Source organism: Elgaria multicarinata, chromosome 4 (genome assembly GCF_023053635.1).
Source record: "Elgaria multicarinata webbii isolate HBS135686 ecotype San Diego chromosome 4, rElgMul1.1.pri, whole genome shotgun sequence".
Classification (NCBI taxonomy): domain Eukaryota; kingdom Metazoa; phylum Chordata; class Lepidosauria; order Squamata; family Anguidae; genus Elgaria; species Elgaria multicarinata.
In genome coordinates this window covers 33,607,280-33,630,429 of record NC_086174.1, presented here as the reverse complement: position 1 = coordinate 33,630,429, position 23,150 = coordinate 33,607,280, and the positions used below count along the sequence as shown (strand labels likewise).

Below are 23,150 nucleotides of genomic sequence, written 5' to 3'. Positions count from 1 at the left end.
CCTCTAATGGATTCTTGGGACCTATCATCCCTTTTAAGCTATTTTGAATCCACCCTGCCCTTCTGTGGGTCTCAGAAAGGAGGTTTTCTAAGGACTCTTGGATTTACTTAAAAATCCGGCAGAGGGTTATTGAAGCAAGCAGTGCAATCCAATTTGTATCAAGCTTTAGGAAAATTCTTCATTTTTTTTAACATTAGAACCTCTAGACTACAGTTCTTGATTGTTCCATTCAAATATGCACACAAACATGCATGCATGTACACACAAATATATTTTAGCTGTATAATCCTGTGTTTCTTCTCTCCATGGCTCTCTGTGATAGATCAGAAGCAATTATTTAACTTCGTGTGTCCACCCAATCTCCACTATTAAACCTTTAGGGTGTAAATTGTAGGCTTTTAAGAGTTTGGTTGTCGAAGCCTAATAGATAACTGTCTTCATAAAAAAAACCTGTTAATACAGACTGCATCCAATTGTAAAGCTAATTTTAATTGTGTTTCATGCCAGCATAATTTCTGATGCCAGACATGAACTCCAATTTGAGCTCTGTACTTTAACTCACAGTCCATAATTTTGCATTGGGCTATACAAGTTCCCTTTGGCTATGGCAGTTTGAATGCTTCCACTTTCAAGGATCTAAGCCATAAATGTTTATTAAAAGAATCTATAATGAAATCATTTTTGTTATTTTTTTAATGGCTGCCTTGAGTATGTTGGATGACTGAATGCTGGCTGTTAATCATTGAGTACTCATGGTATAAAAACTGTTTGATAGTATTGCCATCTAGGGGCTAAACGGGATTCTCCATACTGAAATAAACTGTAATTGAACAGGTGCTACTATTGACAATATGCATATGTTTTTCTTTATAGCCCACATGCTTCCCATGTTTCTTAGGAGAAAAGATATTTCTAAATGTCCCAAAGCAGCCAATATTTTTAAAAAGAACATACATATGTTTGAGGTGATTTCTGTAGGCATTTAAATTGTCCTGTGCGTTTAGGTTCATAACTGATCATAAAGGGATTTTTAAATTATCTAAACTTTTTCCCCTACCCAAAAAATCCTCTGGATTTTCAATTTCTGTCCAACCCCTACTGTGTTGCCCTTGTTGTTTATGATCTCCCCTCCCTCGGTTTCCAATGCCCAGGCTGTGCGTGCCATTGCTTATGTACCCAAACGGCACTACCAATGCATAAGAGGAGGAATTGTGGGCTTGGTGGAACCCCAAGATTTGCAGAAGTACAAAAAATACTTTGGGGGGAAAATCCCTAAGGAGACAGGACTTCCAGTACAGACCAATGTGTATTAAGCATGCTCCAGGGCTTAGTTTGAGCTCAGCTGACTGTCTGTTGGGTGGAAAACAAGAGTGTGTGTGGATGGACTGGAATGGCTCTAAATTTGGGTGCTTCTAGATGGAGGGCTCCTAGTACTCCCATTCTTTGTTTTTCTGCTGTAAACTAACCACAGAATTCCAATAGACTGCCCACACTTCAAGGGATTGAGCATGGTATGTGCATCATGCTATGTTTCATCTACGCAGTGGTCACATCATAGCCATGCGGGCAGTGTTGTGCCCTCCTCTTTCCCGATCCCTCAGGGTTGCCACACATCCCTTCTTCTGTCATTTAAAATAAGTACTTCTCAGCACCTTTCATCCACTGTGTTTTGTGCATGTATTTATTTTATTTTAATTTTTTTAAAGAGGAACTCCTGCACATGGCAAGTGGATAGCATTTACAATGAGGCTAGCAAATCCTGCCTTTTTCTGGTCAGTTTCACAACCCTGCTAGGAGACTGGCCCACTTGGTTTTTTTAGTCTATTTCAACTTGCCCCCTTGAGTTTTCAGGTCACTTGTACAATCCAGTTAGAAAATTTGCAGAATTTCCTTACATTCTCAGCCTGCTTCAAAGGGGATCCTTTGATTCATGGTTTCCAAAGCTGTTTCTTCAAAGGGAGAAGGGAAGGCTGCATTTGAAATTGACAAGATTACCTCCCTGGCTACTTTTTGTAACAAAATAAAATAAAATAGGGAGCTCTTGTGCAATTTCACAATGCCCATTTTCTACCCTATTAAAATTTTGGAATTAAAAATATATATTATCGAGTGCCATTAAGACGACTGCAACCTTACAGCCAGATCATACATATATGTACTCAACAGTAAGAGGTGCTTTGTTCAAAAGAATCTCTCACTGTTTTGTAAGCTTAGAGAAAACTTGGAGAGAGGAAAGGGCATGCCTTGCAGGTCACAAAATGGCTCTGGAGCTGGAAATGTATTGCAAGCAATGAAGGGACATTCTAAAAACATCATCCACTTTTCCCAGGGACAACTCCCCTGTCCACACCTGCTGAAAAATTTCACTGCTTATCCTCCAGTCCTTACCGATTTTTTCTGCGGTTAGAAAAAAAGAAGGATCCAACAGTGAGAAAGCATCAGCTGATAGCAATGGATCACACTGTCATCTGGACCCTCTGTAGAATTCTCTATACGAAGCAGGGCAGTTGGACAATAAAAGCCTCATCTGGAAGCATCAAGGCAACTCCACACTACACTGCAACATTTTGTTATGGGTCCTACTCATTTCATTAAAATAGCACTGGAGTCAGTCTTTAGTTTAAGTGAATGAGGCAAAATGTGTGTGGGGGGGGAGTACATGATGCTTGGGGACGAAATGACCATAACAAAATTCTCATTTAACATAATTATCTTATATCGATGCAGAAGTTAAGAAAAGGGAGTTTTAACAGTGTTTTTATTCATACCACCAGAAGATGTTGAACTAAGGGATATTCCCCATACGATACTCACCCTACAGAAATTAATATGGAGAAAGGATCGCTATAGAAGGTAGCAACCATCTCTATAGTGATATATCAAAAGGCTGCAAACCTCAACAGGAGTAATAGGGCATGCTCAATAGGGTTTCCTTCTGAGTAGATGTGTATAGCATTGCACTGTAAATAAGGGTGTATTTGACCCCAATATCTGATTGCTTTGTACAAATGTAGGATAATTTAGCTCATGCTTTCCGTGGCATGGATGACTAGGAATTCCTAACAATAACTATCCTTTCACCCCTCCATTCTCCTTTTCATTATTAATCTCACCAATGTTTGCACTGTTTAACAGGAAAAAAGAATAATAATTGTCATTGAAAAGTATATTTATAATCAGTACTGGTGGCATGCTGGGTTTTAATATTCAGAATGGACACTCAAATCCTGCTCTATATTTATCTAAAAGGAAAGCTCATTGTTGTGAGAAAATAACTATTTAAATATTTATCACCTAACTTTTTATATATATATTTTCAAAAAGAATGATTATTTTTTTGGCAAAAAATAAAAAAATCTTTCCGAGTCTAGTAGTGTAACAGATATTTAAATATTTAAAAGGTTAGAAGTGCTGACTTTTAGCCACATAACACAAAACTGGGGAACTGACTCGTTTGTACTATAAGGAAATAGACCTTAGTGCCACAAAGAAAGAATGGGGGAAATGTGCTCTACTCTAACCAATTTAAAAGAATCCAATTGAACTTTTTTTTGGGGGGAGGGGAAATTATGAAAAAATTAAGATCTTTTCATGCAATGCACAAAATTTCACTTACATGAATATTGCTTTCATATCTAAAGCACAAATGTAAGGAGGTGGTAATGTTGCCTGTTAATGTAATATTTTAGTTGTTTAGGGTGCAATCCTGTGTGTGTTTAGACAGTAAAAAAGTCCTACAACTCCCAACATTCCACAGCCAACCATGATCTTAGGTCTTTCATAATTTCTCCTCCTGCCTCTCACAAAATTTGTTTGGATTCTTTTACATTGGTTAGAATAGAGTGAACTGCCCAGAGAGCTCCGGCTATTGGGCGGTATAGAAATGTAATAAATAAATAAAGTGCATTTCCCCCCATTCTTTCTTTGTTAATTGAACTTCTGTTCATCACTGTCAGATATTGTACAGGTTTTATGTAATAGCCTTTGACTTGCAAATTAATGACTGGACTAGAGTTAATGCCGGGCCGTAAGGTAAGTTGCATTCAACAACTCACAATCATTTCTTTGTTTAACCACAATGAAAGAAGATTCTGTATATTTCTGCTGCAGGGAATGATACATCAAACTCACTTGTTTGGTCTGAAGCCATTCACAACCTACCATATTCACATTGTGGCTGTCAACCATGCTGGACAAGTTTCGAGTCCATGGACTTCAGTGCGTACCCTGGAAGCTTCCCCGAGCGGCCTGAGCAACTTTACTGTAGAAAAGAAAGAGAATGGCAGGGCATTGCTACTTAAATGGGCAGAGCCTTCCAAACCCAATGGTAACATTAAGGTAACCCAAACCTAGAATCTTATTTAATCAGTGTGGAAGATAAGAACATGAATTTGAACATTCTTGCTAAATACATGTCCATATATAGCGTTTGTGTATAAGGTGTGAGTGAAGTCAGACATGTCATCAGTGGATAGCATCATTGGACACCTGCCTGGGCTTCAGTGCCCCAGTGGGTTTCACAGCTCATGTTTGACCTTGCCCTTTATAACCCATCCCTTTCTAATGCTCCCACCAGCAGTCATTTTTCCCTTTAGTGTCCCAGAAGTCAGCTCAACTTCCAGGTCATCGTGGGAGGAAATGGCAGAGGCTGCCTGTTTTGATAGTGGGAGCCATCCCTCCCCTATAATGCCCTTGGAAGCTGAATTGACTGGTGCCATAAAAGTAATACCCCCCCCCGCTCCCCATGAACCCAGGAGGTACACTATTGAAGGGGACCACCTGATAGCACTTGATCAAGATCGCCCTCAACCCTGAAGTTGGCCCACAGTGATGTTGCCCCAAATTATTCAGATGAAGGTACAGCGCTCTCCCCTGGCTCAGTGCAGGTGATCATGTGTGTGGAATGTGCAGACACATAAGCCTAAGAACTAGGAACTTTTTTTTTCTTTTTGGGGGGCCAGAAACAGTTTATTTATTTATTTATTTATTTATTTATTACATTTTTATACCGCCCAATAGCCGAAGCTCTCTGGGTGGTTCACAAAAATTAAAACCATAATAAAACAACCAACGGGTTAAAAACACAAATACAAAATACAGTATAAAAAGCACAACCAGGATAAAAACCACGCAGCAAAATTGATATAAGATTTAGAACAGTAAAATTTAAATTTAAGTTAAAATTAAGTGTTAAAACACTGAGAGAATAAAAAGACGAAAAGAGAATAGTGTAGGTGCCAGGCGCCAGTTCAGAATTACTTACTTACTTTGGTATTACCTTCAGCTAAATTAAATTCTAATTGCAAATATTTTTTCTACCTTCCTTTTCCCAGATGTAGAGATCTTTTTTTTTAGCAGTCATTTTTTAGCAACCTTTTTTTTTCAAGAAATTTGATTGATGCTAGGCTATATTATTTGAATTTCAAAGAGCAGTACATGTTTGTTACCATTAACTATAGTATCCTGAATCAACTGGAACTGCAGTGAGTAAGCAAGGCACATCATGATGAATTGTAATTTCTTGGCATTTGTTGTCTTATCTTATTTACCTAGGGTCAAGATACAGTTTACATTAAGCATGCTTTTTATAACAAAGAAACTTAACACTGCCACTTTTATTTTGGAGAAAAAAATAACCAATCAGTGACTGTTCTGGGCAATGAGAGGGGATCAAACAGTAAATTGTAAATAGAAATCTCTACCCCGTCCCCCTGAACTGCAGCAGTACCTGGAAAAAGGGAGGAGAGGGGGGGGAAGGGAGGGAATTCCCAGCCAGAAAGTATTCTGGATACACACACCCCACCAGCAGCAGCAGCAGCAACTCTTCCTCTGAACTCTGCCACTTCTGGGACAGGGGTGGGAGAGAGTGCAAGCAAGAGAAGGCTGTTGTTGTTTCTACCTCCCCCCCCACACCTCATACTCTCTGGGCACCGTGGTGGGAAGAGCTGGACCCACACTGCTGCCTAGACTGAAAGTGGAAGCCGTGACCTCTGCTTACTCACTCACTCACTCACTCACTCACTCCCCTCCCCCCTCTCTCTCTCCCTCTCTCTCTCTCTCTCTCTCTCTCTCTCTCTCTCTCTCTCTCTCTCTCTCTTTGAGTGGCACAGCATAGAGGCTTGGTAATGTAAGGAGCAGCTACATCCTCTTCTCTCTTCTCTGGATGGCACATAGGTGGAGGTTCAGCTCAGGGAGCAAAATCCTCTCTGCCTATACCACTCAGGAGGAGGCAGAGTCTGCTGAGTGAGAGGAGGGAGCTGCCCTTCCTTGCAGGAACACAATTGCTCCACCTTTCTCTCGGCAGCAGGTAAGTGATGGTTGCACTGCCTCTGACTGGCCACCTGCCCTCTCCCTCTGGAAGGCTCTTCTTGCTCATGAGCTCTTTCTCTGAGCAGTTGCACTGGGAAGAATTGGTCCCAGTGGAGAGCAAGTGAGCAAAAGCTTGTTGGTCCTTCTAGAGGCAGACTCTACCTCTGCCAACTCACTCGTCCTGTCTCAACGGGCAATGTCTTGGGGTCCAGTTCTACCACCATCTCACACACAGCTGAGCAACGCATTGAAGCAGCCACTGCCTTCTCTTGCCTGCAGAGGAGGAGATACCATAGGGGGCTCTGGGGGGCTTCCTGGCTAGGCATGTCAGAGAAATGTCTGCAATGAATTCAAATGAGTTCAAATTTGTATGACTCTGACTCATGGATTCCACAGTGAACCAACTTTTTCCAAATCATGTGGATTCTGTGAACATATGAGCCTTTTTAAAAAAAACTTCCTGGAACTGTAAGCAAATTTAGTCATACAAACACACACACACACACACACACACACAAATACCAACCAAAAATGTGCATTTCCTTCCATGGGCTAAACCATGAAAACGAAGATTTGGGGATGATTTCTATATTTTTCACCCCCATGCACACACATTAGTTAATGTGAATTGGTGCTTGTGCACAAAAACTAATGAAGATTAGTTCATTTGCACATGTTCGCAGGTATGAATTAGCACTAGTGCGAATTAGTGCATGTAGAACAAAATTCTGTAAATAATAATAATAATCCAACTCTGTCAATGATCGAATGGTGGAATGACAACCAATGAAACGCAGATGGAATGGATTCAACAACAGCCATAAATCCTTATTCCTAGATGGTAGGGGGCTCCTCCCCCGTTCTTTTGCAACCTCTGCTCTATTTTGGGAGGTGGGAAACAAGATTGCTCTTTACTGTTTGATTGCCTCTCCTTATTGACAATGCTGCTTTCCCTTCAAAATAAATGTGGCAGTTCTGAGCTCTACTTTAAAGTGTACTTAATGTAACATTAATTTGACCCTCCGTTTCGTACCTCAGAGGAATTCACCCAAATCTTTATTAGCTCCATGTGAGATTTAAATCCCAGTCAAACTGACAATATGCGCTGTTCTCAAAGAGGTTCAACTGCGGACTGTATCTAGGGTGACCATATGAAAAGGAGGACAGGGCTCCTGTATCTTTAACAGTTTCATAGAAAAGGGAATTTCAGCAGGTGTCATTTATATATATGGAGAACCTGGTGAAATTCCCTCATCATCACAACAGTTAAAGCTGCAGGAGCTATACCAGAATGACCAAATTTAAAAGAGGGCGGGGCACCTGCACCTTTAACTGTTGTGATGAAGAGGGAATTTCACCAGGTTCTCCATATATACAAATAACACCTGCAGAAATTCCCTTTTCAATGCAGCTGTTAAAGATACAGGAGCCCTGTCCTCCTTTTCATATGGTCACCCTAACTGTATCGATCCCTGAGCGACTAAACTTTCCAAGCCATAACACCAGTTCAGCCAATCATGGCCAGAGGCTTCATTGCACAAGCCCAACATCCTCCCAGCACGTCTTAAGGAGGTTGGACTGAGACATAGGGACCGAATGGTAACCCATTGAGCTTATGGGGACATCAACCAAAGCCTTCCTGCTCTAAGACTTATGCTCAGGCCACAAGTTGTTTCCATAGACATTTGTCTTCATATTACTTCAATGAGTCCCTCAGTTCTCATTTTAGTATTTGAAAATTAATTTTAGCATCTCTTATGATTGCAGTCAAGGTTTAGAGAGAAAATTTAACGGAGATGTTCCAGGAAGCATGGGCACACATCATAGTGAAAGCGTCCCACCAGCCATTTCTTGTGCCCTGCCTGGTACTTGACATTTTACCTGTTTTCACAGTACAAAGGGGCAGCAAAAGCGGGATGCTGATGGGAGCCTCTTAGAGATGTGATTTCTTGGGAAAATAAACAGAAACGGCCTGTTTTTTCTCCCAGAGATTACTTTTCTCCTTTGGGGGAAATGGGGAGGAAGTAACCCCCCTAACTTTTTCTGGGTTTCCCCCCTTTTTCCCTTCACATCTTTAGAGCGGCTGATCCACTGCCATACATAACTAGTGGGCTGCATTTGTCTAACTGAGTTGGAAGCAATATAATTATACGATTGGGCTGTCGATGTGTTACCAGTAATGTATAGCCTTTCCCCCTCCCTTTCAGACCTACAATATTTTCAACGATGATAACCTAGAATACAGCGGTTTGTCTCGTCAGTTCCTCTTTAGACGCCTTGGGCCTTTCACCCTTTACAGCCTCGTCCTTGAAGCGTGCACCATAGCTGGCTGCACTCGCTCTTCACCCCAGCTAGTCTGGACAGATGAAGCCCCTCCTGCGTCTCAGATGGCACCTGTAATCCAGTCGGTGAATGCGACCAGCATTCGACTGAGCTGGTCCAAGCCAATTAATTCAAATGGAAAAATAATACGCTATGAAGTTATTCACAGACACACCAAAGAAAATGCTTCAGGGAAAAACGCAACGACAGAAGAAGAGGAAATTGTTCTTACCGAATATAACACTGGGAGTAATGCATTTGTATATAATGCACAACATTTGCAGCCCTGGACTAGATATGAATATAAAATACGTGCCTGGAATTCAGCAGGATCTACGGATAGCTCTTGGTCTGTTGCAAAGACCAGCCAAGCTGCCCCAAAAGGCTTGGCTGCACCCATCTTGAGGCATATCCCAGCAACCCCCCGCAAAATGCTGATTTTGTGGTCCTCCCCAGAAGAACCCAACGGTGTTCTGCAGTCATATAGGCTCCAAAGAAATGGTGTTCACTTTCCTTTCAGCTTTGACGCTACTACTTTTAACTATACCGATGAAGAATTACTACCGTACTCAGAATACCGCTATGCAGTAACTGCTTGTACTATGGGAGGCTGCTCCACCAGCGACCAGACCAGTATATGGACACTAGAGGCAGCTCCAGCAGTAGTCAACCCTCCTACAGTAGAAGATCTAAGTTCTACCCAATTTAATGTCTCTTGGTCAACACCCCAAATTCAAAATGGAGAAATCACAAAGTACATTTTAAAATTAAATGGTGAAGAGCTCTACATTGGGAAAGGTTTCTTTAGGACAGTGTTGAACCTACAGCCTTACACTAAGTATGACATCACACTGGTTGCCTGCACAAATGGAGGTTGTACCGCTAGTGCATCCCAATCCATTAGGACAACAGAGGCTCCTCCACTTAACCTAGATGCCCCCAGGTTGCTAGTGACAGGTTCGGAATCGATAGAAATCACATGGAAAGCTCCCGCCAGTCCAAACGGCAAAATCCAGATTTACGAACTGAGGAGGAATGGGTTTCTGGTTTATTCTGGTCTGGATACCCGTTATCATGACTTTCTGCTAACTCCAGGAATAGAATACAGCTATACCGTTAGTGCAAACAACAGCCAAGGAAGCGTTACCAGCCCGCTAGCTAAAATTAGGACCAATCCCTCTGCCCCTTCTGGAATGTCACCGCCTAGGTTGCAAGCCTGGCCCTCGGAAGCAATTTCGGTTACTTGGGATGCACCTGCAAAAGTCAATGGTGATATACTCAATTATTCAATCACCCTTCGGGACCCTATTATACCAGAAAAGAAAACTGTTCATCTGGATCCATCTCAAGTTTCTTTTGGGAGACGGTCCTACACCACAGCAGAACTAAAACCCTATCACAGGTAAGTTGTGAAGGCATACTTTAATGAGTGAGTAGTGTGCATTAGACTTGTGCCGCAAGAAGAAAGCTGGAGCCAAATCAGACGGGCCTAGATGACTGAAGAGGCTCTGTGTCTACATGTAATATAAGGGAAGGCAGGCAGTCTCTAGGACTACATGCCAATCTGAACTGCCTGGTTCTTTTCCAGCCGCAAATACGATGTAACCCAGTGGAGGCTGGTGGCTCTGAAGTCAGCAGGGCAGTGAATCCATTCTGGGTTTCAGTCAGAACTCCAAAGCACCTATTCAAGGTGCCTCCACTGGTGTAATCTGCCTCTGTAGTCCAGCTCTCCTCTCAAATATCCTCCATCCTCCATGCTATTTTTCCTCCTTCTTTCTCAAAGAGGAAAGAGCTGACCTCCCCAACCTAGTGCCCTCCAGATATCCAAGGGGGCTAAATCCAGCCCCATTGAAATCAGACTTACCAGCCTCCACTGTGCATTACACCCAAAGTCCATCTGGTCCAGCTTCATCTTTCCAATAGTGACCTGCCCAAAGATTAAGGGGAGCCCCTAAACAGTGTGGAAGCAACAGCCTTCCCTTGGATAAGACAATCAGTGGCTACTTGCCCTGATGGCTACATGCTCCCCTCAACCTCAGAGTCAGTAAGCCTACGTACTGGGGAACATGGGTTGGGAGGGGGCTGTTGCACTCATGTCCTTCTTGTGGGTTTCTCATGGCCATTGTGTGAACAGAGTGCAGGATCAGATGGACCCTTGGTTTGATCCAACATGGCTCTTCTTATGTTGGTGTGTTCCCAGTAATTGAAATTCAGAGGCCTTTATCTATCAAGATGCCTCATCAATAAAAGAGAGCCCCAGGGCCTTTAAATCAGGAGTTGGGAACCTCATGCCCAGGACCCAGTGTGGCCCTCTGGCCTCACCCCCTTCCCCCCAGTCAGTGATCATTTGGTGGTTTCCTGGGTTTTGTGTATTTTCCCCTCCCCCAGTTCTAAAAGGTTGAGATGCATCTCCTAAACCTTGGTTATGGCAATTAAACATTTTAAGCTAAAATATGCTGATATGCATTCTGTTTTGGGCCCTGCCCATTCTTGCCTTTGGCCACCACTGGAATGCCAGCCCCCCCCCCCCCCGAAGAGGTCCCTGAAGCTGAATTCAGCCCATGGGATGAAAGAGCCCCCATCCCTGTTTTAGAGAGTAGGTTCAGATGCTTTATGGATCCTAAAGGAAGCACATCCAAGAACCCTAAAGATTGTGAACAATAGAAGTTTGCTCCACTGATAGGTGAGAAGTTGGAGGTTGGAGGTTTCAAGATGTAAAAGAACAAGCAACATGTAAAAACTGGCTTAGCAGGGGAACATAACGGAGCACTTCTTTCTGCTTACCAGGATGTAATGTTAGAGCAGCAGCCATTGCCAAATATTTCCTACTAATACCTTAAGAACTAATTTCTCAAGGCATAGATTGGTTATCTGCAGCCAACAGAAGACAGTTGTGCCCAGCTTTGATCTGGATATATGCTAGATTATCCATTGTAAAAACTGTCGGCTCCCCATTCAGCAAAGCTTACTTAGTTAATCAATGTTTCTTTCTCTTATAGCTAGCCTCTGTCAATGGGATCTTTAATATGCCACTAGCTGATCCATTAGAAAATGACCTTTATATCAATAGCTTCAGAAAACTACCCTTCTTTCTCCTGTTATACTCTCAGCATAGGTATAGGCAGTGCCTGCAGGTTACATTTCCTGAATTTTGAGGCTTGGCAACGTGAGAATTGCAGATGAGGAGTGCTCAATTCTTTTCTGCGTAGGTAGGGTTATCCCATTCCCCCCACCACACACACACACATACACACATAAACACATATTCCTTTCCAGTTTTTCAACCAGTTATTTGGGCATCTTTTCCCCATTAATTAGGTGGGAAAATAATATATCAATGGCTGTGCAGGAAAAATCTAATTGATAGCTATGTGCAGAGATAAGATCTAAATTCTAAATCACATGGCCATGTGGTACTCAGCCATGTAGACAAAGTACTCCATAGCCAATGAAGATAGTTGTATTAATGCAATATGATATGGGTTGGACTCAGAGGTTAGATCAAAAATATCACATCCTTTTTCTTTAGTGGAGCTTATGATGCTAAAGCCCAAGGATAATTGTTTTTGGGAAATATGGTAATATGTCCTGGGGGCTGTTTATATGCAGGGAAAGCCCCACAGAGTTTATGGATCTGCATTGTCAGTTAGATGATACAAGCTCAGCTTGACAGCCATCACTGTGGTTTGTAAAAGTCAGGGATTTACCCCAACTTTTCCAAATGAAGCGACATCAATACAGCGCTTCCTCTGACTGATGTCACTCTGTGGCCAATCTGGAGTCAACCCAGGGATGGTGCCTGGTGGAAGGCGACCGCCGATTGGTCGCCTCCCACCAGGAAGAAAGAGGGGGTGGCTTCGTTACCCAAATGGCTGCTCAAAAACCCTGTGATTCCTCTTTAGCAATGGCATTACCCGATGCCTTCTTGTGCAACATAATTTTCCCATCCTCTCTCCCCTGCTGCCCCCCCCACTGCTCTCTACCTGCCTCACAAATCTCTCCAGAGGTTCCCCCAATCCTTTTGAGGTGGGGGAGGGGGCAGAAGGGACTGCAGAAAGGAAATCCATTTCACCAGTGGCTCCCTTCCATTGGCAGAACAATACCATTGGATAGAACCTTCTGTATTTTTATACTATAATCCATCTAATAGGTTGGATAAAGTATGAATCCAGATAAATAGCCTTTTGAACAGATATCAAGAACTTTGAGATTAAACCTTTTTGGACACATGTGAAGCATAAGCATGATCACATCAAATATAGTCAAAGGACAGTGTTCCTAATAAATACTGGTGGCTCTGATGTCAGTGGGCGAATCCGCTCTGGGTTTTGGTCAGAAACATTGAGAACTCTAAAGGAACTATCTGCAGTGTGGAGCACCCTGGATAACTCCTTTAGAGTCCTGACTGAAACCCGGAGCGGATTTTTAAAAAACTTTATTACATTTCTCTACCACCCAATTGCCGAAGCCCACTGACATTGGAGCCACCAGCCTCCACTGATAAATACTGTCATACTGATGTCTTGCGAGCATGGGGATTCCAGTGCCCAGCTGCTTCAGCCATTTCAGTAAAAAAGGCAAAGAGATTTGCTTATGTACAGCTGTTCCCCTCCGCTGAATTAAATGAGAAAAGTACATAGGCAAGAGCTCTACGTGTGCATTGAAGGCTCTTGGCCTTCATGTATGTGGGGCCATTATATATGTGAGGAACTTCACTGGATTTCCACTGCAGTACTATAACAAGAACTTAACAGGGATTTCCCCCCTTCCATTTCAGAAGAAAGCATGGTTTTCTTGTCTAAACATGGAGTCCGCAAGCCTCTCTCTTTTGGAACGCCTTTTTCGTTATGCTACCTTTATATGCATCATCTACATTTATAGTCTGCAGTCTCTTGACTGACTTCTGATTTGTATTTCTAAAGGTATGAAGTCCAAGTGCAAGCTTGCACACTCCTGGGTTGCACTTCTAGCGAATGGGCTTCTGTGCAGACTCTCGAAGCGCCCCCTGAAATACAGCCAGCCCCTCTCATAGACGTACAGCCAAGTCGTGTTGGATTCCAGTCTGTTCTTTCCATTGTGTGGACAGGCCCAAAGCAGCCAAATGGAAAGATCTTATATTATGAGCTTTACCGAAGACAGACGACACTCCACCAACTAAATCAAGACCTGGTCCTTGTTTATAATGGTTCGTCCACTTCCGTCAAAGATGTCCTGCTCCTACCTTTTACTGAATATGAATATCAGGTATGAAGCTAGGAGAATGAGGAATGAATCTTTCGCGGGCAATGAAAATTCCTGGGCCTCTTAGCAGCAAAGTTTTCTTGCTAAATTGTTAACATACTGTAAAAAGTGATGCCTTGAATGGTACTGTTGCCTTAGAAAAATCATTACACATAATTCCAAATACTTCAAGTGGTCACAAAGTTCGACGAGAATTAAATACACTCAGCATCATTTCTTTGCCAGAGCAATTTTTTGCACAAGCATATTTTGTGATGTACAGAAGCTGACATATTCCTAGGGGCATTGATGCTGAATGGTTATGAATACCTTCTGCCCTTTATTTTATGCAGTTATTACTTTTTCACATACAGTGCATAGGCATACCAGAATTCTGTTCTTTGTGCATGTCATGTGTGACTGTTGATCCAGTCTTGTTGGCTTGGCTTGGCCCATGTAAAACTTTTGTACTGCCTCTTAGCCATATCATGACAAGCCTTAGGGGGAAAGTTCCATATGTCTTCTTATCTGGACAGAATAGAAAGCCCCATGAACTTTGGCAGTCTTCTCCGTTGCCAGTTGGAAGCAGTAAGCCTATGGCAACAGTTGCTGGGGGACATAGGTGTGAGGGTGCTGTTGCACCATGTCCTTCTTGTAGGTCCCTGGTCGACAGCTGGTTGGTCTCTGTGTGAACAGAGTGTCAGACTAAATGAAACCTTGGTCTGATCCAGCAGGGCTCTTACCCTATTTCTTCAATTCTAAGACACACTTTTTCCCCATATAAACATCTCTAAAAATGGGGTGCCTCTTAGAATCGCGGGTGTGTCTTAGGTTTTTTCCTCTTTTGGTGGTACTGAAATTAGTGTGCGCTTTACAATCGATGGCATCTTACAATCGAAGAAATACGATATGTTCTTCGATAGCCCTCATGCTCCTGCATAGCAGCTGAGAAATGTGTAACTTCTAGTTGGCAAGTGTACACTGAAGTGCCTGGCATCCTAAGGGAGTCCATGTTTCACCACGGATAGTGGCTGTCCAGTTACTTGATTTCCTACTCTTCTTAATGATGTAATTTCCCTTAAACTTCAATGAACTTAATAGCAATGAGGTAATTGTTAGGATTCTTTCCAAAATAGATCACTTTATTTTAGAGACTGGGTTCTCTCTCTCTCTCTCTCTCTCTCTCTCTCTCTCTCTCTCTCTCTCTCTCTCTCTTCTCTCTTTCTCTTTCCACAGTTAATGTACCTGAGGGGATATTTTTCTTGCAGTTGGGCTCTTTGCGAACAAAATTCTTTTTTAAAACTCTCTCAGACATTATAGTTGGTGGTCCTTCTCCCAAGGAAGGATTTATTATATGCTTCGGATTCTCTTGGCAATTCAGTACTGGACAAGGTAGACATGGGTTGAGTGGACAGGTTGTAGTGTGAAGGAAAAAAGACTTTCCACCACCTTGGGTGTAAGTAACAGATTTGTGGGAACTTTATGCCTCAGCTGCCTACTTTGAAACAATGGTGGTGTCAAATTGGAACAGATATGAGCAATGCTATGCACAAAAAAACCTCCGCGAAATGGTTAGTTTTTTGACTGAAGGTTCTAAACCTGCCAAAAACCTTAGGAAGGGGAGGTATAAAAGCTCTTTAGCCATGCAGAATCCAGCTGGATGACATTGTGTGGTAGCAGAAAAGTTAGATTTTGTGTGTGTGCCATCACCATCACTGAATTAGACTTCAGATGAGCACTAATCTAAGCCATGCCCAATTGGATTTGTTCCACGTTTTCCTCCACTGTGGTTTAATGATTAAGTCTCTATCAAGTTCCACTCTGAGGCCAATGTCCACTGGCATGATGGGACTTTCTTCCCCTCTCTGCTGCAACTCCCTGTGCTACCCAGATGAAAAGCTGCCCTGGAGAGTTTCTCGGCCCTCCAGAGCAGCTTTCAGGGTGTGCAGGGGGGCAGGACTGCAGGGAGGAAAGGGGAATGCCCCCCTCCCAGTCCCAGTATTGGAAGCATTTCTGTCAGTGTATTGACAGCACTGGATCCCCCCACCCCCTGAAACTGATCAGGTCTGTCAGTGCTTTGAACCAATTATGTTCGAACTGCATATCTGCCAGCACTTATCTGTTTTATACTTGTGTCTTCCTCTCCCACTGATGTGACATGTGGCATCCCTCAGGGCTCTATTCTTCGCCCCACCATTGTTGACAATTTATATGTTGCCTGGGAGACACCTTATTCATAAGTGCAGGGATTGGCTTTCACTATTATGCTGATGAAACCCAGATTTATATTTCACTTAAGCCCGATATTGATTCCGCTGCCTCTCTCTTGGAGGCTTGTTTGCTGGCCATAAAATTTTAAATGCAGCTAAATTTCCTCTAGCTGAATGAAGCTAAAATTAAGGCACTACCGCCAGGCCCTTTGCAACACTTCAAAAAATGCTGTCAGTCATCAAGGTCCAGCTTGATGAGTTTGACATTAACAGCACAAGTGAGGTCAGAAATTTTTAGTTTTCTTTCATTCATTCATTTTGGAAGCTTTAATAAAGGTCCAAGGATCTAGGGCAACATGGGGAGAGGGGAAGGAACTATAACTCAGTGGTATGCATGGATTTTGCTAAACCCATTCCATCACCGATTGTCAGCCGTCTTTTGTCCCATTGTCTACTTGTTAATGGAATTGGATGGGTTTTTTTTTTACCAGAATGTCATTGTATTTGCACTGATTTGCATTGGTGCTAATGCAAATTAGTGCAAATCCCTTCCCACAAGTGAAAAACTAGTCTGCAAATCCATGGAACACCAGAGTAAACCTGTCCAGTGTGGAATCTGCAAGTTGGATTCATACAAATTCAAATTCATTTGAATCTGTTGCAGATTTCTCTGACATTCCTAGCTTTCCATGAAGAAGGACTCAGGTCCAATCCTTGAATCTCTAGTTCAGCCCCGCCCCATACAATATTTTTGGGCTAGTGAGCATATTTGGACTTTAAAGGAACTGTTGTGGGGACTCCCATAAAATAGCCACCCTGAGGGTGGGGATGAGTGGTTCTTGCCCATTTATAAAAGAGTTGCCATGGTGGGCATGGCCAGTCAAAAAGGACCCAATTCATAGAAGGCAAACTGACAAGACTATAAGAAAAGCAACACTTGCCCAGGAACCTAACAGGCAGAAGTGGGGGGCTGAGCTCCAAAACACACAACCACATCTTTGAACCCAAGTAGATGACGCTGGAGGGCTGCATTTCAGTCTGGAGCATGCCAGCTTACCAGTTAATTCTTTTAATTAATAATATCTTAAGAAAAAATAAATATCAGGAAGATGGGGAACCTGGCAGGCATCAAGAGAGGGGGCTACGGGCACAATTGGTACCCACAGGCATCATTTTGGAGATCCCTGTTCTTATTAAAAGCAGCAGGTGGCAGGTGATGTGAGAGATCTCTGCCTGAGACCTTGGAAGGGCCCGGAAGAACCATGGAAAAGGAGGAGCAGTAATTCCCAACCAGTGCATATTTGTGCACCATGAGAAATGAACTAGTTAAATAATTACAAGCTCTTGCGAGACCAAAATTATTCACCCGGAGAAATGGTGGCCTGGCATCTCTGAATGATTACCTGTTTTACCTTTGTGTCCTCCCACTCAGCGTCTATTAGGGTTGGGTAATTCTACCATTTATGTATCAGGTGTCTTTGGCCTATCCAGTCACCTGGTCTAGAGATTCACTGGAACTGCTCTCCACAGAGGAGATTGCCCATTGGATGAATGGTTGGCCTGCATGAGTGTCTATTCTAGACTTTGCTGGTTCTTCTGGTTAGGAGACACATCCAGAATAGTGACTTATGGAGAAACATAGCAGTGGCCTCAAGTGAGGGTGAGTGGTTCTTACCTTGATATACTCTCAGAATGGTTCAAATTTTAATTTGAAAAAAAAATTAATGTGTCCCATATATGAGAAGTTTGGGAAACATTGTGTTTGTGTGCCATTGATTTGAAATAATTTCCATGCTGGGCCAAACCAATAGCCTCTCTAGCTCGGCATTCTTCCCATCCGCAGTAGCCCTCCTCTCTCGGAGGCTCACAAACAGGGCATTTATTTATTTATTTATTTATTTTTTACATGTTTATACCGCCCAATAGCCGAAGCACAAAAATTAAAACCATAAAACAACCAACAGGTTAAAAGCACAAATACAAAATACAGTATAAAAAGCACAACCAGGATAAAAACCACGCAGCAAAATTGATATAAAATTAAAATACAGAGTTAACAGTAAAATTTAAATTTAAGTTAAAATTAAGTGTTAAAATACTGAGAGAATAAAAAGATCTTCAGCTGGCGACGAAAGGAGTACAGTGTAGGCGCCAGGAGGACCTCTCTGGGGAGCTCGTTCCACAACCAGGGTGCCACAGCGGAGAAGGCCCTGCTCCTAGTAGCCACCTGTCTCACTTCCTTTGGCAGGGGCTCACGGAGAAGGGCCCCTGTAGATGATCTTAAGGTCCGGGTAGGTACATATGGGAGGAGGCGTTCCTTCAAATAACCTGGCCCCAAACCGTTTAGGGCTTTAAATGTCAATACCAGCACTTTGAATTGGGCCCGGACCTGGACTGGCAGCCAATGAAGCTGGAAAAGGACTGGCATAATGTGATCTCGCCGGCCAGTCCCTGTTAATAACCTTGCTGCCCTATTTTGTACCAGCTGAAGCTTCCGGACCGTTTTCAAAGGCAGCCCCACGTATAACGCATTGCAGTAATCCAAGCGAGAGGTTATCAGAGCATGGATAACTGTAGCTAAGCTATCTCTGTCCAGATAAGGGCGTAGTTGGTATATCAACCTAAGCTGATAAAAGGTGCTCTTTGCCACTGAGTTCACCTGTGCCTCAAGTGACAGTTCTGGATCCAAGAGCACCCCCAAACTACAGACTCGATCATATATTAATATGATGTTGCTACTCCACACCATCCGCTAGTCAGAGTTAAATGATCACTGAAAATGGGGAATGGACATTTTGCTATTATTACCACTAACCACTCAAAATGGAGGTACTACAATTTAATAGATATGGAGTCACAGCCTATGCACAGATTTTTTTAATAATATTTCTTTATGTTGTTTATGTATTTTCTTGGTATTTCCACATTTAGGGCAGGATGTCTGTGCTTTTGCTCATTCTCAGTGGCATCTGAATACCAACTTTCCATTGGAGATACTTGTGCACCCCCAAAATGCACCTTCCATAAACACACAGATCATCTGGAGTGGCTTCTGATGAAGCACAATGAACTATAATCCAAACAGATTTCTTTTGTTACTGAAATGTTTGGGCATGCCTGAGGGTTCATAGCCTCAGTCTTCTATTCTCATTGTAACTCTAGAGTGCATAGCTTAATATAAGTGGCTTTTTACAAGAGGTTATTACCTATGCTCAGGATGCCTATCTTTAACAAGTGAGGTTGACATCTACCAGGAGCAGGGTCTTTTCTGTCGTGGCACCTGGTTTATGGAATTCTCTCCCCTTGGAGGCCTGCAGGGCTGGCTTCCTATTGGCCACTTATTGGCCTTCAGGAAGCAAATAAAAGTATATTCATTTCTACAAGCCATTATTCAAATGAAACTGAATAATTAATAAATAATAGAAATTAGGGATGTGCTCCGCTCCGATTAGGAGCGTAGAAGCAGTAGCGGATTGGCCTGCTCCGCCTTACCCAGAGGCGGAGTAGGAGCGGACCGCGGACCCCCTAGAAGCAAGGCGAAGAGAAGCGACCATTTTTCGGAGCTCCGAGTTCAGGCGGAGCGCTCCGGTCGCCATCTTGAAAACATTTCGCCATAGGATTGCATTGCGGCAAATAATCGCGCATAACTACGTTGTTTTTGAAGCTATCGTTCTGGAAATTCTTGTGCACAGAGAGTCGTGGATGGGGGTCATTTTGAGACCACTCTCACCTCTCTGCGTGCTGTGGTTCACGTGCAATATTTTTTTAAAAATCGGGTCAACCGCGGGGCTCAAACTGCGTTTCGGCTTTTCGCCCATAGGATTGCATTGAGGGAAAGAATCGGGGATAACTGGGGGGGGGGGGTTTAAGCTATCGTTCTGAAAATTCTTGTGCACAGAGAGTCGTGGATGGGGGTCATTTTGAGACCACTCTCAACTTTCTGCGTGCTGTGGTTCACGTGCAATATTTTTTTAAAAATCGGGTCAACCGCGGGGCTCCGTTTCGGCTTTTCGCCCATAGGATTGCATTGAGGGAAAGAATCGGGGATAACTGGGGGGGGGTTTAAGCTATCGTTCTGAAAATTCTTGTGCACAGAGAGTCGTGGATGGGGGTCATTTTGAGACCACTCTCAACTTTCTGCGTGCTGTGGTTCACGTGCAATATTTTTTTAAAAATCGGGGTTTGGGTTTTTTTTATTTTTTTTTATTTATTTTTTTGGAAGCGATGACAGGCACATTCAACTCCCAATCCTGATGAGAATTGATCTCCTCAGAAAGCATCCTCCTCCAATCCCAGCGTTGGAGGGGGGACTAAGGCAGACCCACCCTGAGAACTTTCTGTTTTGTGTCTCTTTGTGGGTTGGCGTTCGTGGAGGGAACACTTACTTAGCTAGTGCTCCTGCTTTGGAGATAGATTAATTTAATATAGGTTTAGTTTGGCGCGTGTGTGTGTTTGTTTGCTTCTTTCTGACTTGTAGCTTAGTTTGCCCTGTGTTTTCCCCTTACTTTGATTTAATATAAACTTTATTTTTGAATTTTGGAGTGTGTGGTTGGGTTGGTTGCCCCCCCCTTCCCTGTATTAAAGCCTGACTGTTCTGCTTTTGTGAAAGCTTTCTTTTGAAAGCATACACACACTTTTTGTCCCATTTCCCTACATTTATATTCTTAAACATATTTTATTATATTCTTTCACATAGTCCATTAGTATATATTCTCATACATATTATATTAGTATTCATATTTTGTTCTTCTTATAGTAGTGGTTGGTTCTTTTCCCCCCTCCCCTCTCTTAAATCCTGATTGTGTTTCCTTCTATCTTCTATATACCAAATATACCAAAAAAATTGGATTCTCTTTTTCTTCTCTGTGTAACTTCGACGGAGTGGGCTGCTTTTGTCAAGTTCAACAGGCAGCCACAGATTGAGCATTTTGGGGAAAGCATACGCACACCATTTCCCTATTCTTAAACATATTATTATTATATTCTTTGACATAGTCTTAGTAGTCTATTAGTATACATTCTCATACATATTATAGTAGTGGTTGGTTCTTTTCCCCCCTCCCCTCTCTTAAATCCTGATTGTGTTTCCTTCTATCTTCTATATACCAAATATACCAAAAAAATTGGATTCTCTTTTTCTTCTCTGTGTAACTTCGACGGAGTGGGCTGCTTTTGTCAAGTTCAACAGGCAGCCACAGATTGAGCATTTTGGGGAAAGCATACGCACACCATTTCCCTATTCTTAAACATATTATATTATATTCTTTGACATAGTCTTAGTAGTCTATTAGTATACATTCTCATACATATTAGTAGTAGTAGTATTCATATTTTGTTCTTGTTATAGTAGTGGTTGTCCCATTTCTTGTCCCATTTCCCTACATTTATTAGTAATATTCTTAAACATATTATTATATTCTTGTAGATATTCTTAGTAGTAGATATATATATATATATATTAGTATATTCTCATACATATTAGTAGTAGTATATTTTATTGTTCTTGTCCCATTTCCCTACATTTAAACATATTATATCTTCTTATACATATTCTTAGTAGTACCTTATACATAGTATTAGTAGTATTAATATTTTGTTAGTCATCATGAAAAGAGGAAGCAGGCGTGCTGAAAGCAGCAAGGCTCAGTCTGCCAGCAGTAAGCAGGCTTCCTCTCCTCCTGTGAAACTCAAACGGGCAACTCCTTGGCTGACTGCTCCAAAACAGAAGCAGGACAAGCAGCAGGCAGAGCCACTCTCTTCTGCAACTTGTGCCCGGCGTTCTCTTTTTGAGGGTGGGAATGGGAAAAGTGCCCGTTTGCAAGAGGCACGTGGCAGCAGTGCCATTAGAGGAGGAGGAGTATCCCCAACTCCTTCATTCTCCTTTCAGCCCACGAGCCCGATGATGGACCTAGACGAGGTCCTCAGCACAGTGGAGGGGGGGGAGGAGGAGGAGGAGGCGGTGGGCCTCCAGGATGTGGGGGCTGAGGAGGAGCAGCAGCAGGCCGAGGCTCTCTCCCCAGTCTCATCCCACACCCCTGTTTCTGTGGCAACACCAGAGAGCTCAGGCGGGCAATTGGTGGTGTCACCACGGAAACGAAAGACAAGCATCGTGTGGGACCACTTTGAGTTGGGAGCGGATCCCCGCTTTGCTGTCTGTCGCCACTGCAAACTCAGCCTAAGCAGGGGTTCATCGACAGGGCATTATGGAACCAGCAGCATGAAGATGCATCTTAAGAGGCAGCACCAGTCGGTCTTGCTGGGGAAAGAGGCAGGCAAGGCGACTGGTTCCAGGGGAAAGCCGAAGGCGGCGGCTGCTGCTGCTGCTGCTGCTGCTGCTGCTGCTGGCACTTCCAGTCTCAGCTCTCCATCTCCCATCCCCACAAGGGTTAGGCAGGCAACCCTGCCGGAAATGGGGTGGGGGAAGTATGGAACCACAAGATGGCGTTTTCCAACGCCCTCCCAGATCACCACGTCAATCGGTGAGATGGTGGCGTTGGACGACCAGCCATTCAGCCTCGTCGACAACGCAGGCTTCAAGAGGCTGATGGCGCTTGTGGTGCCATACTACAAGCTGCCGTGTCGCACCACCCTGAGCAGGCGGGTGGTGCCTTCCCTGTACCGTTCCTGCAGGGAGTTAGTGCTGGGTCGTCTGTGCCAGGCAGAGGCACGGATGGTGCACTTCACCTCGGACATTTGGTCCAGCGAGGGCGGAGTGCACGCTTACCTGTCCCTGACGGCACACTGGTGGGCAGCCGTGGGGCAGGAAGGATCCAGCACTACAGGGACTGGCAAGGAGGGCTACTGCTGGGCCCTCCTCCACACGCAAGTGATGGACCAGTCCCACACGGCAGGGGAGATTACGGAGGCCATGAACCGCATGGTGGATGGGTGGCTAGCTGGGCAGAAGGTCACCCGCGGTTACATGGTCACGGACGGGGGAGCCAACATGGTGAAGGCGGTGCGCGACGGCGGATTCGAGGGCGTCCGCTGCATCGCGCACGTCTTGAACCTGGTGGTGAGGGATGGCCTTGGGATGGGCAGCAGCAAGCCCAACCTCGGTCCCCTGTCCGGGATCCGTAACCTCCTGGA

The 23,150-nt window shown here is 43.5% G+C and overlaps 1 protein-coding gene across 1 annotated transcript in view; it reads left to right on the top strand.

Annotated features, from left to right (window-relative positions):
* USH2A (usherin) overlaps nt 1-23,150 on the top strand; it is a 594,633-nt gene that overhangs the window by 532,378 nt on the left and 39,105 nt on the right. The window contains exons 62-64 of the mRNA XM_063125387.1: nt 4,111-4,338; nt 8,517-10,033; nt 13,554-13,875. Coding sequence (XP_062981457.1) covers nt 4,111-4,338; nt 8,517-10,033; nt 13,554-13,875 — 2,067 coding nt within the window. The remainder of the gene's footprint in view (nt 1-4,110; nt 4,339-8,516; nt 10,034-13,553; nt 13,876-23,150) is intronic.